The sequence below is a fragment of the Cervus elaphus genome, chromosome 13 (assembly GCF_910594005.1).
Source record: "Cervus elaphus chromosome 13, mCerEla1.1, whole genome shotgun sequence".
NCBI lineage: Eukaryota > Metazoa > Chordata > Mammalia > Artiodactyla > Cervidae > Cervus > Cervus elaphus.
Genome location: NC_057827.1, coordinates 67,091,704 through 67,110,280, shown reverse-complemented (window position 1 = coordinate 67,110,280; position 18,577 = coordinate 67,091,704). Strand labels below are relative to the sequence as shown.

The 18,577-nt window shown below is 60.7% G+C and overlaps 1 protein-coding gene across 7 annotated transcripts in view; it reads left to right on the top strand.

Moving 5' to 3' along the window:
• The window catches only part of BEGAIN (brain enriched guanylate kinase associated), a 46,379-nt gene that overhangs the window by 14,517 nt on the left and 13,285 nt on the right, over positions 1 to 18,577 (top strand). For 2 of the 7 annotated variants that reach the window (XM_043922387.1, XM_043922382.1), the window contains exon 2: positions 4,197 to 4,225. The exons of 1 other annotated variant lie outside the window; for it this stretch is intronic. In XM_043922387.1, the coding sequence (XP_043778322.1) occupies positions 4,197 to 4,225 (29 nt within the window). Of the gene's footprint in view, positions 1 to 2,325; positions 2,682 to 2,837; positions 2,953 to 3,130; positions 3,204 to 3,857; positions 4,043 to 4,196; positions 4,226 to 18,577 lie in introns of those variants that run through there. 4 more of the 7 variants (XM_043922384.1, XM_043922381.1, XM_043922383.1 and 1 more) reach the window with 4 other exon arrangements.

Genomic DNA, 18,577 nt, shown 5'->3' with positions numbered 1-18,577 from the left:
TGGGAGTGAGACCATGAGGGACCTTGAGAGCAGACCGGAGGCTGCTGGAGGCGGAGAGCAGATGCCACTGGCTGGGGAGAAACAGCAACTGCATTCATTCGGGCGTCACCGCCTGCTCGCTGGAGGCCGCTGTGCCGGCCTTAGAGACAGAGACGCCATGGCTGAAGCAGAGATGCCCCTGCCCTCAGGGTTCAGGGCCAGGGGTAGGGCAAAGGGCCAAAGGAGTGGAGTCCAAAGGGGCAGGGCGTGATGAGACACCCTTCAGCAGAGAGAGGAGCTCCTCTGGGCGGGTGGTCAGAGAAAGGAAGGCGCCAGCCCTGCAGAGATCCAGGAGTGAAGAAGTGCAAAGGCCCTGAGGCAGGAGCGAGCTGGGTGAGCTTGGGACCAGCACGGTGGCCAGTGTGTGCCAAGCGAAGGGCAGGGCAGGGGGGTGTGGGCAGAGGGTTAGGCAGGGCCAAGCCCGTGTTTCCCAACCCCTGGCTGAGGCCTGACTTGTGACCCTGAGTTGCCTCCCTCTGTGGCCTGTTGGCCATGCTGGCCACAGAGCAGGTAGCTCAAGGGTGGAAGGGGCTGTACCTGGCCCTCCAGAAGCTCAGAGTCTTGGGGAACAGGGAAAGAAGGGAGGTGGCGGGGCTGTGATGGTCAGCGCCCCCGCTGACCACCCCGCCCAGGGTGTGGGAAGGCAAGCAGTCGGGGCGGCGGGGACCAGCACAGGCAGAGACTTAAGAGGAAGAGGCGGCAGGTGGCCTGAGGCAGAGATGCGCGGTACCATCCAGTTTAGCCAGCAAGAAGGGCTTGTGTGATGCTGGGAAGTAAAGATGATGGCCACTGGGCTGGACCACCAGGAGGGTGGGACCACCCAGAGGGGCTGGACCACCCAGAGGGACAAGAGGCTAGTTCAGGGCAGACAGTGATGACATCACAGGTCTGCTGCAGCAATAGGCACGGGGCTGTGAATTTGGGGTGAGCTGGAGGGGCGGCACCCAGGGCAGGGATGGAGTGTCCCTCTGAGAGACCCGGAGTAGCCCACCTGGGTTCTCACCTGTATCAGGAGACCACTGGGGGCCTCCCTTGCCTGTGGGTCCCTGGAGGGGCCCAATGGAGCCTTGAGGCTGTTTCCTGCCACCTCATTTCGCGCTGGGGACCATGGACAGCTCACAGGCCCTTCAGAGCCATGGTCCCCAGCGCCCTGCCCCCTTCTGTAACAGAGGCACCACTTCTGGCCCGAGACCCGGGCAGTGCCCCTCGGGTCTCCTCTGCCCAGCCCATCTGCAGCCCTCAGCTGACCTCAGGGGACTCAGAGCCGACCATTCATGCTCCTGCTGGGTTTCTTCATCTCAGGAATACCCCCCAAATCTCGTGGTTATGAGCTGCAGAGTTAAGACTCGAACACGGGGCTCTGGCCTCAACATCAAGACCACGGCCAAAGGCACAGTGCCTCCCCACGGGGCCAGCCGCAGACCGCTGTAACTGCTCTTGGCTTGACTTCCCAGAGCTTCGCACCCAACTCCCACCCCCGGATGAGGTGCTGGCTGGATACAGCCAGGACACAGCTGGCTGGGAAGGACATAGACCCTGCCCCAGGGAGCACATACCCACTGTAGAGGCCAAACCCAACAACTCGGCTGGGTCTTCTCCACGGAGGGCTGCCTGGAGGAGGCAATCTTTCAGGATAAGGACTACGGTGACCACATGGGCACTGAGTCTGGGGAGAAGGTGAGACTTGGTGGTAGGATCAGAGCCAGTCTTCAGGGTATGGATCATCGGAGTGAAGGGAGAGGCTGTTAAGGTGCTGGGGCTGGACCCCCACGCCCCTTCTCTGTCAGCCTCTGTCCCACCCCCGCTGCCCACCCCTTGCCACCTGGGCGACTCAGCGTCCTCTCCTAGAGCCCCTTCGTGGGGGAGAAAAGTCCCAGACAGGCCTTTTAGACGAGCTGAAACATTCAATATAAATAATAAATGCTAGATTTTTATAATTAAATTTTAATACATGCTTATTAATTTTAGACAAACTCACTGGCAGGTCATTCACTGTGAGTGATGGAGGCAACCGGAGACATTTGAGGAGCGTCCCCAGCCTCTGGTGGGAAAGGTCCCTGAGGCTTGGGGGCCAGTCCCAGCCGGGCTGTGTCTCTGGGCTCCGCTCTCCTCCTCTGTAAAATGGGAGAGACTGCTTCCCGGAGGAAGAGCTGGCCAGCGCGATGACGAACACAGGGCTGCTGGGTGCTGGTGTCCTTGTGACCTCAGCCCTTCTGCTGTGGGTGGACTCCTGGGATGGGAGCCACGGTTTCATTTCTCAACCATTAGCCCCTGGAGGGCAGGGCTCACCTCATTTGCTGCGGCCTCCGAACCCCAAGAACCCAGCCCCAGAGCTAATGAATGAGCAAGGCACCCGTGGGTGGATGATGGAACACTTGGACTTTTGGGGTTTGGGCTGACCCTGGCAACGCAGGGCTCCTCCCACCCTGCGTTGGCGGGGTGGAGGCCAGGCCTGCTGGGTGCTGGGGGTGCCCGGGTGAAGGGACAGGACTCCTGCCTGGAACTCAGAGCCAGAAGGGAAGAGGCAGGGAAAGACACGCCACAGAGGCGTAGGATTCAAGCATGCCTCGTCCGTGTTTATTGAGCGCCTGCTGTATGCTGGGATCAAGTGTGCTGAGCGTGCTGATGGGAACCCAGGAAAGGTGGGCCTGGGTACATAGGGGGCGTCGGGGAGGTGTTGGCCAATCGGCCAGCTCCTTGTCTTGGGGGAGGAGGGTATATAGAGGGGTCTGGGCTCGTGGGCTCCGACAACTTTTAGAGCATCGGGGACTGTGTCTGGCTGCCAATCCAGACGCCTCGGGGATCCTTTCGTCTGAAATCCCTTCCCGCACCCCAGCCCCTCCGCAGTCTGCGATGCAGAAGGGCAACAGAGCGCCTCATCCTGCTCCCCCCGCCCCCAAACCTAGCTCGCAGGTGAGGAAACTGAGACCAGAGGCATCTGGGGAGGGCCCGAGCGAGCACCCGGGGAACTGGTGACGGAGCCTGGCGGAGGGCCCCCGGCCGGGCCTTCCAGCTCGGCGCTGGCGGCCCGGGCTGCGCCCTCGCCCGGCGGGGCGGTGGGGGAGGCGGCGTGGGGCCCGGACCGGAGCGGAGCGCGCTCCCGGCGGACGCGGCGGCGGCGCCCGGCGCGAGGGGCCGGGATGGGCAGTCATCAGTCTTCCCAGGTGTGTCGCGTGGTCCCTGGACGCAGCCCCCTCCCCCGTCCCCCTTGAATCCCAGGCATGGTACGGGAAGACGGGGTAAAGCTCCCGGGAGCGGCCTCTCCCGGGCGACTGAGAGCCCTCCCCGCGCCCCACGCTCCGCGCAGGAAGTGCGAGCCCGCCCGGGCCGCTTGCGGTCCCAGTTTTTCGCTGGCGCCCGCAGGGTTAACAGCAGCGGGTGGGCCCCCCGCCCGGCCCGCAGAGGGGCTGCCCGGCGGCGCGGGGCTGGGCGGGGAGGGTCTCCAAGCCGCGCGCGGGCGGGTCTGCGCAAGCCCGGCAGGGAGCCCCGCTGGCGAACCTAGTGCGCAGGGGTTAATCCCTTGGGCCCGCGAGGGGTGAGCCAGGCCCGGACCCCAGAAGCTGCGGGCAGAAGGGCCCCCGATTGAGGAGTCTGAGGTCCCGACTGCTAGCACCCTCGGTTCGCGAGCGTGTCAGGTTCTCCACTCCTGTACGGACCCCAACTGCCCGCTCTGAACATTCTCCGACTCGCAGATTCTGCAATTCCGGGCTTGGCTTCCTCCGGGAGGGAGCGTGGGGCTGGAAGGGTTAACGGGCGGGGTGGGGCGGGGTGGGGGGGTGTGCAGCGGGGGCCGCAGCCGCCGGAGAGTTAACGCAGTCGGGCCGGGTCCCTTCTTTTTCGGGCGGGCGAGACCGGGATCGCCTCGAGCAGTGCGGTCCCGAGTCCCCGGGCCAGCCCCTTCCTCTCCCCGGGGGGCGTAACTCGGTGCGCGGCGGCCCGGGCGGGCTCACCTGTTACTCGGCCGAGGCCCCGCGCATCCCTTGAGTCCCCGGGACCGCGGCCGGTGAGTGTGGGCTGGGGGCGCGCGGGCCGGACTTCCCAACCACCGAGGCGCGTCCGGGTGCCCCGCCGCTGTGCCCGCGGTGCCCGGCCCCGCCCGGCGCGGCCGCGGAGCGCACGACTCCTGCCCGCTGACCCTCTCGTTTGGTTTCTCGCAGGCCTCTGCCGCAGACATGGAGAAACTCAGGTGAGTGGAGCGTCCTCCGTGCCGGGGCTCCCGGGGCCGGGGTCGGGGATAGGGGCGCCAGGGAGGGCGAGGGGAGAGGACTGTTGTGCCCGAGCGCATCTGCGGTCCGCGGCCGCCCAGCGCGGCTGGTCCGGGCCGGTGTGCCTGTGTGTGGTGCGTGTGTGGGCGCGCGCGACTGGACAGCGGGGAGCCCCGCGCCGGGGTCCTCGGCGGGGCTGGGGCCACTGCGGCTGTGGGTGGGGGCGCGCCACCAAGGGCCGGGCCGGCGCGAGCGCGCGCGGGCCTCCGCGATCCCCGGGGCACTGCCCTGGACTCTGGATTGTCCCCGGGGACCCTCGGGGTCTCTGCTCTGCTGTTACGCACCCAGACCCCCGCGCCGGCCACCACCCCCCCGCCACCCCCCAGCTGACAGTTGCTTGGTTCTGAGCTTTTAAGTTTACGCCTCATTGGGGCTGGGGGGTTAGGGGATGGAGTCCTCCTGGCTGGCCTGGCCGTCGCGCCTTGGAGCCATTTTGGGGGAATCCCGCGACGGCGTCTGGGGAGTGCTCCCCCCGGCCTCCCTGCAGGTGCTAAACTTTGAGCCTAGGTGGACTCCAACTGGGCGCCCTTTGAAGCAGGCCCGGGATCCGTCCATGTGAATATTCATAACTTCCCTCGAGCCCCCTGACCCCCACTTTGGGAATACCGCGCGTCCCCCTGCGACCCCCCCCACCTCGTGTTTTCCTTCCGAAGGCTGAGCCTAGACTTTGTGTGAGCAGGAGGCCCAGCTCTGGCTTCTGGGTTTCAGGACAGTCTTCTGGGCTTGGCAGGGGGGTGGCGGGGGGGGGGGGGTCTCTTGGCCTCCGCCCCCCCTCCTCTTTCTCCCTCCCAAGACCAGGATCCGCAGCCCTGGAGAGGACGCTGGATAGCAGGTGCTCCCATTCCCCAAGGGGCAGGGATCCTGAAGAGCCCAGCTTGTTCCAGGACAGGTTCCTGGGTCTCAGGGAGGGAGCCCCTCACTGCCGTGGATGGGTCACTGGGGCATGCCCAGGTGGGTGCCTGGTGACAGGTGGGCTCACGCGGACTGGCCGCAGGCTGGACATGAGAGCAGGGCCATCTTCTGGCCACTGGGCTGGAGTGAAGCCCTCCCCTGGGGGTCCCCGAGGACCAGAGCCCACCTGTCTGGGGCTGGAAGGAGGGGTCCAGGCTCCTAGAGCCCAGGAGCTCAGATCCAAATGTCCCAAATGTCCATCAGTCAAGCCCACCTAGTCATGGTCAAGGTCCAGGGGGAGCTCTGGCCATGTGCCTCTGGCCATGTAGATGAGTTCAGATCTGAGCCCCCCAGGACCCTCCCCGATACCCCCATTGGCTGTATCTCGCCAGAACCCCCACTGGACTGGGCTCTCTGTGGAGGAGGGGTCCCTACTTAGCTGGGACTTAGAAAAAAAGGCACCATTCATGGGGCACCTTGAAACCAGGGTTGGGGGGAGAGCCCTCTAAGGTCCTCTGTCTCGACCCCTCTTTCTCCATGCCCAGCCAAGACTGGAGCACGTGTCCTTGTGCAAGACACAGCCCCACCTAGCTAGGAACACAGGCAGACAGGTCAGCCAGGTGGGCAGACCCACTGCCCCAGACTCTGAGGGCACAGAGCATCTCTCTGCTGGGTGGGCTAAGGGCTTCCCTGAGCCAAATCCGGAAGACTGGTGGCAGTGGCCAGGGCCCAGGCTTGTGGACTGCACTCGGGAGTGGAAGCAGAGCCCCGGAACTGGTGGGATTGGGGGGTCCCATGTGGCCAGGACCCAGTGTAGCCTCCCAGAATTGGGGCACTCCTGCTCTCTTCTCCCTCTCATCCCATGAGTGGTCTCAGAACTCCCTCAAGGGCTTTTCCAGACTGTTTCTTCCCGGCCAGAGCTGGGGCTGCCCCTGTGAGGTTCTGCCCTGCAATTAGTGTTAGGAGTCCGGGACCAAGAAGCCCCAAGGGATGTAGGGGAAGTTGGTCAGCATGGCCCCCCACGGTGTAGGACACAGGCTGTGGGGTCCTCTGGCAAAGTCCTGACCCTCTCTTGGGCTCAGTTTCCTCATCTGTAAAGTGGGTATCCTAGCCACCCCCACCTTGTAGGGCAGTTGGGAGGATGACCTGAGCTATTCCGAGTGACAGATCCCACCTGGGAGCTGGCCCACAGCAGGGATCCAGGTAAATGTTCACTGTGGGACATCTGAGCTGCACAACTGTGGGTTCCCAGGCAGGAGAAGATTCATGTATGGTCCAAGGGAAGGGGTCCTGTGTGTCCAGAGTGATGACCCTCGGCTGGGATCCTTCCTCTTGTTCCTAGGCACACATTGCAGGCTGGGCCTAGGAATCTGCATTGAGCTCCAAGATGGCAGGTCCTTTGCCTCATCCAGTGTTTGTCACACAAGCACACACACCCCAGGGCCCAGAACCACAGGGCTCATTGTCATCCTCAGGTACCCAGCTGGGGTGCCCCTGCACTTGCCCCTCTCTGCCTGAGTTCTCCTCCCCAGCACCCACCCCATACTGCACCCCCACTTCTGGGTCCTGAACGAGTTGTCACCTTCATGCCTCTCTGCCTTTGCCCATGCTGTTCCATCTGCTCAGAATGCCCTTCCACCCACCTTCTTGTCCACGTGGCAAACTAGTTACCCTCCTTGTCATCTTTTCTCGGTGGCTTTTGTGACTCTCTACTCCCTCACCCCCCAGGTGGGTTCGCTCCCCTCTCTGTGATCCAGCTCCTGCCCTGTCCCTGAGACGGGCCAGCCCTCCAGAACAGGGACCCAAACCCATCCGCACATGCTCCCAGGGATGCCAGATTGGAGACACTGGCTGGGGGAATCCGAGAGGACTTCCTGGAAGCAGGGACACTTGAGCCAAGGCTTTAAAGAATGAATAGAAGTTTGCAAAGAGAACAGATAGGACGAGCCTTCTAAGAGGTGCGGGGTCCTGGGGGCCTGAGGAAGCGAGGCTGTGCTCAGGGAGATCGGGGAGGTGTGGGGAGCAGAGGTCGGGGGAGCAGGGTGTCCTTGGTCCTCCCCACCCCAGATAGAAGCCCCTGGAAGTCCGTTTCTCCAGCCCGAGGTCCAGCACCCCTGCTCTGGCCCGATGCATGCCCCCTGCCTGTCGCTCACTCAGCTATCCTGCTTCTGCTTGAAAAACTCTTCCAGTGACACTCAAATATTTGCAGATATTAGCAAGTCCCGACTGGCTCTCTGCGTGCGAGCCGCTGCTCGGCTAATCCCCAAGTTAATCCCCTCCTCTGCCTTCCTCTGCACCAGTCCGCCCGCCTTGGCTCCCGCCACGGCCACTTTGCTGCATGCCTTTTGGCAAGCCACTTTGTCTGCGTGAACCTCAGTCCCCTCATCTGTCACAGAGCGAAGTGGGTCCGTCGCCCGCAAGGCGCGCGGGACACAGAAGGGGCCCCGGAAACCCAACCGCAAACCTGTTTCGAGTCCGCGCCTCCCCCCCACAACATAATTTTTCAAAGTTGTGAACTGTGCTAGGCACCTGGAAAAAGTAATAATTCCCTGTGCAGGTTAGAGGTTCACTTTAAGATGACCACCACCCAGGTCAAGAAGTTGAATGCCGCCAGCCTCCCAGGCGCACCCCCAACTTCCCGCAAGACCCTTCCCCCCATCACAGCCCCCTCCACCTCCCCCTGAGGTCTCCAGGATCCTGGCTTTTGTGATGAAGTGGTTGCTTGGGTTTGTTCCCCGCCCCACCCCCCCAATCTGGCCGCCCTTGAGCATCCCTAACTGACTTGGTTTTTTTGTCTTGTCTGGTCTAGAACTTCACACACATGCTGTCTTTTAGCCTGTACTTTTCAGGTTGGCTTTTTTTTTTTTTTTTAACCCCCACCAAAACAATGATGTTTTGGAGAGTCGTCCTTAGCTGTGCGTGGAGCTGCCGTTGGCTGGCTGTCTCGGGGAACGGCGCAGCGGCGGCTGTGAGTGAAGTTGCTGCATTCTGGTTATTAGCTGATGGCTGTCCGGGCGCTTCCAGCCTGGACCGCAGCAAATGAAGCTGCTACAACCGTGCCTGTCCGGGCTTGGGGGTGGTGGGGGGCGCGGGCGTGCAGCCTCCCCCCAGGGGACCCGGGAGCCGCACTGCTGGGGCGCATGTGGTGGGGGATGCCGGGGTAGGGGATGGCTCATGCACGGCCAGCTTTCGGCAGGGAGGCCACACCCTCCCCGCGGCCCCGGGACTAACTGCATCTCAGCATCCTCGGCACACCTGGCACCCGGGTACCAGCCCCGGCTCGCCAGGCCGCAGGCGGAGCTGCTGCTCCGGGCGCGGTAATTGCGCGGCCCTGGATGACAGCCGGCTTGGAGCTTCCTCGTTGGTGACTTCTGCGTGTTTTTCCATCAAGTTGCCGTATTGATTTGGAGCTCTTCAGAGAGAGCCCTCACCGGTCACATGTGTGGCAGAGGCACCTCCCGCCGGCGGCTGGATTCTGGCCCTTTCAATGGTCCTCTGATGAACAGAAGTTCTTCATTTTAATTCTGTTGAATTTCTCTCGAATCTTTTAGGCTTTTTACTTTCTGATGGAAGCTTCTTGTGCCTTGTTTAAGCAACCCTTCTGATGTCATGAACCTATTGAAAGTGGGTTTTGTGCATGGTTTTGAGGTTGGGCTCCTTTTTGACGTTGACCGCCACTGCATCACCGCCCCCCCACCCTTGGTTGGTTTGGTTTTGTGTGTGTGTGTGTGTGTGTGCATGCGTTTGCTTTTTCGTGTTTCGGGGGGGTTTTGGGGGGTTTTTTGTTTCTTTGTTTTGTCATTGGGGACTTGGGGGGGGTTGTGCTTTTTATTTTCGGAGGTTTTAAATTTTGAGGTTTGTTTTTAATTTTCTCGTTTCTGTGGGTCTTACATTTTTTTGGTTGGGGGGCATTTGGGGGTTCAAAAAAAATTTTTTTTTTTTTTTTTTGCTTTTGGATTGTTTCCTGAGTTTTGTGGTTTTAAGTTTGGGGGATTGGGTTTGTGGATTTTTTTATTTATTTTTTTTTTGTTTGGGGAATTTTTTGGTTTTGGGATTTTTGTTTAGGGGTTTAAATTTTGGGGATCTTGGGGCTTTGGCTTGCTTTGTTTTCTGGGTTTTGTGGGTTTAAAATTTTGGTTTGGGGGGTTTCTTTGTTTTTTTTTTTTTTAGTTAAAAAATTTTTGTTTCTTTTAGTTTATGGCTTTTTTATTTTCTGGGTTTTGAGGGTTTTGTGTTTTTAATTTATTTTTTGGTTTTATGAGGTTTGTGTTTTGTGAGCAGGTTGCTTAGTTTTTATTTATTTTTTTTATTTGAGTGATTTCTTGTTCAGGGGGTTTTGTGCTTTTTTTTTTAATTTTTGTGGGGGTTTTTTGTTTGGGTTTTTTATGTTTTGGGGGTTTGTGTTTTTTTAACTTTGGGGTGTGTTAATTTTTTGTTTTTTTCTTGTTTGGGGTTTTGTGGAGGCTTTTTTGACTTGGCTTTTTGTTTTGTTGTTTGGCTTTGGGTGGGTTGTTTTCTCTGTTTGCTTATGTGGGGCTTGGGGTTTTGTTGAGTTTTTGTTTTCTGGCTTTTTTGCTTGGGGGTTCCGGTGTTTTGGGGGTGCTCTTCCTTCACACAGACGCCCAAGTGCTCAGGCCCACACTCTTGATTCACTCGTATCACCAATGTGTGTTACAGCGCTGCCTCTGCCAGATGCCACTCTCCATGCTGGAGACACTGTGCCAGGTGCCAGGCTGACGTCCTAGAGGTAGAGACAGACGGTTTTCAGGTCGCCTCACAGATGTCAGAGCACACTGACCTCATCTCCAGAGATTCTCCCAGCCCACTCCCCCCAGACCCCAGGCCTCCCTGCTGCGCTTCAACTCCATCAGACAGGCACCTGCCCCAGGGCCTTTGCACGTGCCTTTCCTTCTGGAATGTTCTTTCCCAGATATCCGTGTGACTCCCTGCCTCCCCTCCTTTCACATCTTGCTCAAAAGTCATTCCTGGTCAGGGGGTCAGGGTTGGGGGAGCTCCTGACCACTCGCTCCATCTACAGTTAGATCCCGTCCTCCATGCTCCGCCTCCTTGCCTTCATTCCCATCTCCCTGATCCCCACCTGACCCTCAGTCTGTTTTACTCACTTATCTTGTCTGTCATCTATTTTTCCCTGCTGATCTGCAGCACTTAGAGCTGTCACATAGTAGGTGCAGAGTAAATTCTCTGAAATGAGACCCAAGGGTGGTGCATAGTGAGGAAGAGGGATGGAGAACAGCTCCTCCCCACGCTTCCTGATGCCCATGATGGGGGGCTCACCACTCTGCCCCCCAAAATGGGGAGTGTTGGGGGACACTTGTGCCTCCCACCCTACTCCCAGGGGGGTTTTAATTATTTTTTTTTTTAAATATCACCCTGTGAGAGGTTCCCAGAGGTGTGAGAGCCTCCAGTGGAGGGGATTTGGCTTGGATGGAGGGAGATGCTTGGGTGGAGATGAGGAGGTGTGGGGGAGGGTGTTCCCAACAGGGGGTCCGACATGGGCAAAGGCCCACTGCAGGAGGGAATGCGCTTCCTCACGTGGCAGCTGAGTTCTGCCTTTCTCAGACCCTCAGCATTCTGCCTCCTGCATCCTCCTCCAAGCCAAGAGGGAATGTGGAGCTGAAGGGGTTTGGAGAAACGGAGGCCAGAAGCAGAAAGGGCCTTTTCCAGGCGTCTGGGCCTCCCAAAACAGCTGGTCACTGCCCAGTGGGAAGAGGCTTCTCTGTGTTTGGGCCAAAATTTACAGCCCACTGGCCATCCTCTGACGTCCCCTCCTGAGGGCCACGCCATCATCCTTCCTGAAGTCCGGAGCTGACGATGTGCCTCCAAGACCTCTAGGTCCCCATTTGCCCTCAGAAAGCCAAAACTCTTGTGTGGCACCCAGTGCCACTTGACCCATTGTATGGCCCAGCTGCTCCTCCCGGCTCTGCCTCACTTCTAAATGTAATTCTGGGGGAGGAAGTCTTAGGGGCTGATTCTCACTAAACTGTGAATGACTCCCTTGCTTCAGTTTCTCCGTCTGGGAGTCAAGGCATTATAAAGGGACCCGCCACATGGATGGGGCTTGCCTGATAGCTCAGTTGGTAAAGAATCCTCCTGCAATGCAAGAGACACTGGTTCAATTTCTGGGTCGGGAAGATTGCCTGGAGAAGGGAAAGGCTACTCACTCCAGTATTCTGCCCTGGAGAATTCCACAGACCATATAGTCCATGGAGTCGCAAAGAGTCGGACACGACAGTGACTTTCATTTTCCCTTTTCCACATATTCTATTCTATCTTACCTTCTTCTGCTCTGCCCTTCAAAGTCTCCTGTCCCTACAGCCCATCTGAGTCCCTACTCCTCTGCAAAGGCTCCCTGGTGAAGTATGTGGGTTAGTAAGAAGGTGAACCTACCTGGATTTGAATCCCATGCCTGCCACTTACTGTTTGGGTAGACTTGGGCCAGTTTCTAAACATCTCTGATACTCAGTTTCTGCATCTATAAAATGTAGATCGTAATAACACCACCTAACTTAGAAGGCTGTTTTGAGAATGAACTCATGAACGTGGAGCCAGGCACATGGCTGGTACTGGGTGGGCTGCTTCTGCCTGTTAACCTCCTGCCCTGCCCAGCTCACATGGTCTCCTTTGTTCCCAGGCCCTGTTTCCCCAACCATCAGGCAGATGACAGTATTCCTATCATGAAGGAGAGGACCCGGCGAAATGGGGTGTCAGGGTGTGACCTGCAGACCTAGATGGAGCTAAGACTGCCAGAGCATCTCAGAGTGGGGGCAGGGGGCCGGCTCTGCTGTGCCCCCAGGAGGCATCCCCTGCACATCCCCAGTCCCGGCAGTGACTGGGTGTTTCAGAGCAAGGATGTGTCCTGGACCTGTTTCCCAGCCTCTGCCTCACCCCCGTTAACCATGGGCAGAAGACGGCCCTGGCTGGCTGAGATCTCTGGGCCTTTCGGGCCCTTTCTTACTCGACATTCCCAACAGCCTGAAAGCTGCCACATGGCCTGCATCCCTGGACAGGCGCTCTGAGTGTCCGGAGGCATTTCCATTTGGCGCCGGTGACGGAGGCAAGGCCTGGGGGTCTCTCTTGAGTGATGGGGCTGAAGGTTCTGGAAACATCTGCCTGAGATCACTCAGTCACCCCCCTATTCAATCATTCAATCACCCAGTGAGACCTACTGCATGCCATTGACAGTCTCTTCACTGAGTCCTCACCCAAGGTTCTGGAAGGGACGGAGGGGAGGCTGCCCATTGCACAGACGAAGAAATGGTGGCCTGGAAGGCCTCTGTTAAGGGCCCCTGGTTAAAGAACCTGGGAGCCAGGATGGAACTCCCCCAGGGAAGCCCCTCCAGGTGTCACCACTAATTGCCCAGCCCTGGCCCTCTGGCCAGGACACAGCACCCCATCCCGCAGAGTACTCCGTGATGAGGGCTGCGGGTCCCAGGACACCTGCTCCCACCCCACAAGTATCTTGCGCCTTCCCACCTGCCCCGTCTCCATCCTCCATGTGTCAGGTGACCGAAGGATTGAGTAGGGGGCGATCTCAAGGGGGATGCTTTCAGAAGAAGGTGATGGTCACAAGGGTCCCTTTGGACTTCGGTCACCGTTGGGGAAACTGAGGCCCAGAAAAGCAGCCTCCTTCCTCAGCCTCTGTGCCTTGCACCCACCTGCTGCTGCTGCGAACATCTTCCATCATAACGCCAGTTCTTTTCTCCCAGACTGGGGTTTGGCCCCCAGGACTCTCTCCCGTGGGTGTGGAGAGGTGCGGGGTAGGTGGGGAGGCAAGAGCAGAGGGGCCAGGGACCAAGGGCATCCCTGAGGGGCCTGGGGCCACGCAGGGGGCGCTGGGTGGGAGCCGGCCGCCTTACACCCCGCGCTCTGGGGTCATCAGTGAGGCTCCCGCAGTCCTGATTACGTTTATGATCCCCAGAATTCCAGAAAACAGGCCCTCCCGCCGATCCAATTAATGCATGCCCGTGTCTGTTTGCAGGGGTGAGCCAGCGGGTGGGGTGGTCAAATTAGTGGAGCCAGTGTGGATTCTGTGGGGGGCAGTAATGAGTGCTGAGCGGCAGCCCCCTTCTCACCTGAGCTCCGGGGCAGCGTGGCGGGTGCTGGGAGGGTCATCTGGGAGCCCTGTGGGGACCTGCTCACCCGCCGTGGGGACAACCCGTAGTCACACCACCCACCCATCCTCCCCACGGACACCCCCTGAACACCACCTCTGGGCAGAGAGCAGGTGTGACCTTGGGGCAGGGAGGGGCCCAGGGCCAAAGTGTGCACAGCCCCACCCTCCGGGCCCCCCACCCCCAGTCTAGAGCAGGGACGAGAGAGTAGACAGCAATGGTGCCGGGCTGGGTGCGGGTTGAGAGGGGCCAGGCAGGGGAGGGCCCCCTCCTGAGGCAGCCTCCTTAGGACTCCCTTTCTCAGTCCACCTGCCAGAGGGGCAGCCCCAATCCGGGCCTGCCTCCCGTCCTTCCTTCTCCCCTGGGGCTTCCTGTGTGCTGAGTGGCTGGGGAGCGGGGAAGGGATGCTTGGCCTTCACTCAGAACCAGGCGCCCGGGGCCTCCTGGCTGGCTGACCCAGGCCTGGGCTCAAGCCACACTGTCTTCCGGACACACCCGGGCCCCACCAGGATCTTCTCACCCCCCAGCCTTTGCCCCACGCTGAGTCTCCCGCACAGACGGCCGGCCTGCTTCATGACGGGGGCATGGACGACCTCTCCTGCCGGGGTTGGAGGTCCACCTCCACGGGATCACCTCTGCCTTCGTCCTGGGGCTGCCGGATGAAGTACAGGATGCCCAATGAATTAAATCCATCTAAATACATTTCACTGGGTATCCTCTGCTTTATTGGGCTGCCCAATCTCAACAAACAGCAGGGTGCTTATTTAGCATAAGTATGTCCATGCCCCGTTTGGCACATTCTTAACACCAAATACTATTGTTGGCCCAAAATTCAGATTTGACCCTCTCACGATCATTTCGGGGGCGGGGGTGGGGTCAGCCCTTAATGGAAATCAGAGAGCAACTCCTTTTGGCTGAGCCCGACAAGACCAAGCCAGACCACTACAGCTCCAGACCTCAGAGGCAAGGAAAAGGCCGAAGCACCAGACACTGCAGAGGGGCATCTGGATTGATCGGTGGGAAGCCTGCAGGCTGTGGACCCGGGGTGGGCGCTGTGTCCCTCGGCCCCTCCGCAAGCTCGTCTGTAAAACACGTTCATTGTGTTTTCCATTCATTCAGTGAATGCTTATTGGGCCCTTCTGGTTGCCAGGCTCTGCTGCAGGGTCCAAGGACACAGCAGGAATGAGGAGGACAGAAAGCCCTGTCCTGGGGAGCTCCTAGGTGGGGCGAGGCCATAGAGGGACACAAGCCCAGCAGGGAATGGGGGAGAGAGGGTGCAGAGGAATTCAAGAAAGTTGCATCTGAATGTTGAAGGAGGAGAGGAGCAGCCACGGGGCAGGGGGATCCAGGCAGAAGAACAGGAGGTGCAAAGGCCCTGGGGCAAGGCTGTGCTGCCTGTGGCTGGAAGGTGAGGTCCAGGGGGCGATGGGAAGGCCACCTGCCATCAGGTGACAAGAGTGAACACTTTGGGCTTGATCCTAGTGATGTAGGGGCCGTAGAGGCAGGTTTTGAGCAAAGGGAGGGGGTGGATCTGACTTAGCCTTCCATGGGGCCCCTCTGGCTAAGCAGGTGAGGGCAGAAAGCCAGTTAGCAGGCTATGCAGTAATCCCGTGAGAGAAGCGGGACCCAGGGTGACGGGTGGGGCTGGAAGAGCCGGAGGCAGGGCCGCGGGGGTTGCCGCTGGCCTGGGAGGACGCTGTCTCCTGGGAGACAGGAGTGGAGGATGCCTCCAGCTTTGGGCAGGGGCACTGGCCTAGCTGGGGAGGTGGGGATAGAAAGCAGAGTAGGATACAGAGGGCCCTGCAGGTCTGTGCTGCCTGCGAGCTACCCAAGCAGAAATGGAGGCCGCAGAGGGTATGCACGCCTGGAGTCAGAGGGGGACAAAAATTTGGGGGGTTCTCCGTGGAGTGATGGTATCTGTGGCAGGGGTCACTATGGGGAGAGTGTACCCAGAGAAGGAGGCAGGACCCCTGGGCCCTGCTGGCGTTAGGATGTCAGGGAGACGAGGACCACCTGCAGAGGAGGCTGAGGAGGGCAGCCAGGCGAGGGCGGGGTTTGCAGGAGGAGGGCGGGGTTTGCAGGAGGAAGGCGGGGTTTGCAGGAGGAGGGCGGGGTCCACTGTGCCCCCGGGGGCCGAGGGTTCAGGTCACGTGAGGACTGAGAAGGGACAGGCAGGAGCCGGTTCAGTGGCGTGGAGGGGACAGGAGCCAGGTTGGGCCCTGGTCCTAGTGGGCCAGGTGCGAGGACACACGAGGTGTCTCGGAGCAGAGAATGAGGACAGTCCTGGACGGTCAGCGGAGGGTTGTTCGCAACATGGGAAGCATACCTGCATGTCTGTGTGCCGGAAGAAACGAGCCAGGAGGAGAAATGGGCGGTTTGGGAGCGAGGGGAGACAGGCTGGAGCTGCGCCTGGAGTGGGCGGAGGGGCTGCCTGGCAGGGTGTCTGTAGTAACAGGCAGGCAGATGCTGGGGGGGAGTGGTGGATGCCTAGCGGCGGCATCTGCAGAAGCTCCCTTCGGGTGGCTTCTCCATCTTCAGTGGAGAAGAAGCGAGGTCATCAGCTGTGAGCGGGGGTGGGAGGGAGGCGTGGGGACATCAAGCACAGAAGAGCCCGTGAAGATGCTTCCTAGGCAGGTGAAGGAGGGAACCCAACAGAGGATGTGGCCGCTTGCCCGGCCCCGCCTGCTGGCTGGGCTGAAAGCAAAGGCCTGGGGTGGCTCAGCCCCGGGGACATCGTGCGTCTCTGTGGGGTGCCGGCACCCAGGCTAGGGAGAGGCGGCACCAACCAGAGCGAGGTTTGGGAGGTCAGGGAGGGCTTCCTGGAGGAGGTAAATAGAATGAACCGAAAAGCAGGAAAAGGGGGTGTTCCGAGCAGGAAGCACAGCGTGTGCAAAGGCCCCAGGGTGACTCTACAGCTGCTCCATCCACCAGCCAAGGGGTGACCCAGCTCGGCCTGGCCCCGAGCACCCCTGGGTCTGCCCGCCCACGGAGGGCTCTCAGGCCGGCCGCCTGATAAGAGGAGGCAGAGGCAAGGTGAAAGGTCTCCTGTGGCATCTCGGGGTCTCTGGGCGGGAGAGCAGTCGTGTCGCCGGCCCTGAGGACGGAAGCGGGATGGTGCCCCTGGATGACCTTGGTTAGCAAAGCAGAAGAGGGCGGGGCCTGGGCAAGCATAGAGTCCCTGCGCCCGTCGGCTCCTCCTGGCTTGAGCAGGGGGACCCCTCCTGGCTGGGGGCCCCAGGCCAGCCCTGTGACAGTCCTCTCCCCCCCGCACACACACGGACACGCACAGACACACACACGCGGGCTCCTACAGGACCTAGCGCCTTGGTGGCCGGGTCCAGAGACCCCATCCCCATGCCCGTCGTGTTGCTGGTGAGGTTGTGGCAGAGTCAGCCGAGGGGCTGCCCAGGGGCCGGACGGGCATGCCTGAGCCTCAAAGAGCTGCCAGCCAGTCCCGGTGCCCGTCAGCCTGAGTTCCAGGGGGTCCGCTCCCAGGGGACCGTCAGACGCTGGGTGGGAGCGGGAGCCAAGTGGTCCCCACCAGCACCGCAGTGGGGAGGAGGGAGGACTGGGGAGGCTTTTCCAAGCCCCCTCACCATTTACCTAGCCCCACGGTAGGCTCTGGGAACACAAACACTCCCCGGATCTTGCAGCCCCAGAGACCAGACCGCAGTCTCTCCTGCCGACTCTGCACGGCCTTTCAACATCATGCGCTGCTGGTCCCCGGCTCCGCGGAGACAGCGCAGGGCACTGGGGCGAGAGGGTGTGGGAAGGAGGCGGTCCCACGGGAAGGCGGGCCGGTTCCCGGGGCATCGTCCCCGCGGCAATGAGACCGAGTGGAAGGAAGCAGGCTGTCCCGGGAGCCAGGGCCTGAGCGGGGAGCCCAGAAACAGCCCAGAGGGAAGGTCCCTGACCCAGCGGACGGCAAGGACAGGGTGGGAAGGAAGGGACCCAGGGGCACTCTGGCGCAGCCCGGAGGCGGCGAGGCGGGGCCCGGGCCGGTCTGAGTGATGGACGGGACTGGGCGGGCGGCGGATCTTGCCCGGAGATGGGCGTGGTCTGGCTGGGGTTTGTGACCTGCCCTCCGGCCGATGGGGAAGACTGGACTCGGGGCTCGCGTGGAGCGGGACACCGAGCACTGGGCGCTCAGCCCCATGACCCTCCCTGGGGGGCCGGCCGAGCTGGCAGGGGTGCCAGGGTCCCCCCCTGCCAGGCCCTGGGTGGGGAGGGGTTAACCTGGACGGAGAGAGCGAGTGCCATCCTGGCAGAGGGGACACAGGGACAAAGTCACCGAGATGAGAAACCGCCTGCCGCCGGTGAAGAATGACAAGCAATTTGGTGTCACTGGAGCGTGACTGGGGGGGCTAAACACGGGGGTGTGGGGGCCTTTGGGGGCACCACAGGGACCTGCTGCTCCTGGATCTGTGTGCCCAGCAGCCAGGAAGAGAGTGGACATTCGTTCAGCCTCCACCCTGCCCCATTCGCCACCCACCAGGGAGCACCGCTCCCCTCCGCGGAGCAGGGAAGGAGGTCCCCCGGCTCCTGGGATCCCCACGGCGCGTGTGTCCTCCCCACCCTGTGTGCCCAGCACAAGCGTCACAGGCGTTTGGGGCAGGGTGGGGGGATCTCATCTTTGCCTTGGACTTGCTCTGTGATCTGGAGAGACTTGCTTAACCTTTCTGGGCGCCAGTCTTCTCATCTCTAGCAAGAGGTGCCCTGCATGGCAGAGGCTGGAGATGATGAGAATCGGGGTCAGAGCGAGAGCAGTTGTCAGGGACATAGAGGCCCTGCGTATGACCAGAGGCGAGGTCTGGCTGAGGCCACAGCCACGCTCCCCATTCCCTGTGTTTCCAGGCAAGCCCCCCACACCCCTCCCCTGGGCCCCAGTCTCCCAGTCTCCCTTCTACTCCCCTGAGACCTCACCTGCCAGGGGTCTCCCTGCGGAAGGGCCTTCTGGGGTGGGGACTGGTGGGCGAGGGCTGGGCAGGGCACTACCCCAGGAACCGCTGACCTCGGTCAAGCCACTGAGGGGAGACTGGGTCTCTGGCCGCTCCCACGGGAGCAGAACCAGCCCATCCTGCCCCCACTGTCTGTTCACTCGACAGCTCTGGGGTCATTGCCCGAGAGTGGACCCCAGGCCTGGAATCCCAGAGTCCAGTTTTCAACCAGAGAGCAAGTGCCTGCAGAAAGCCAGGCAGGGCCAAGGGCAGCCTGTCTCACAGAGGGTCACAGAAGCGGAGATCAGAGCCC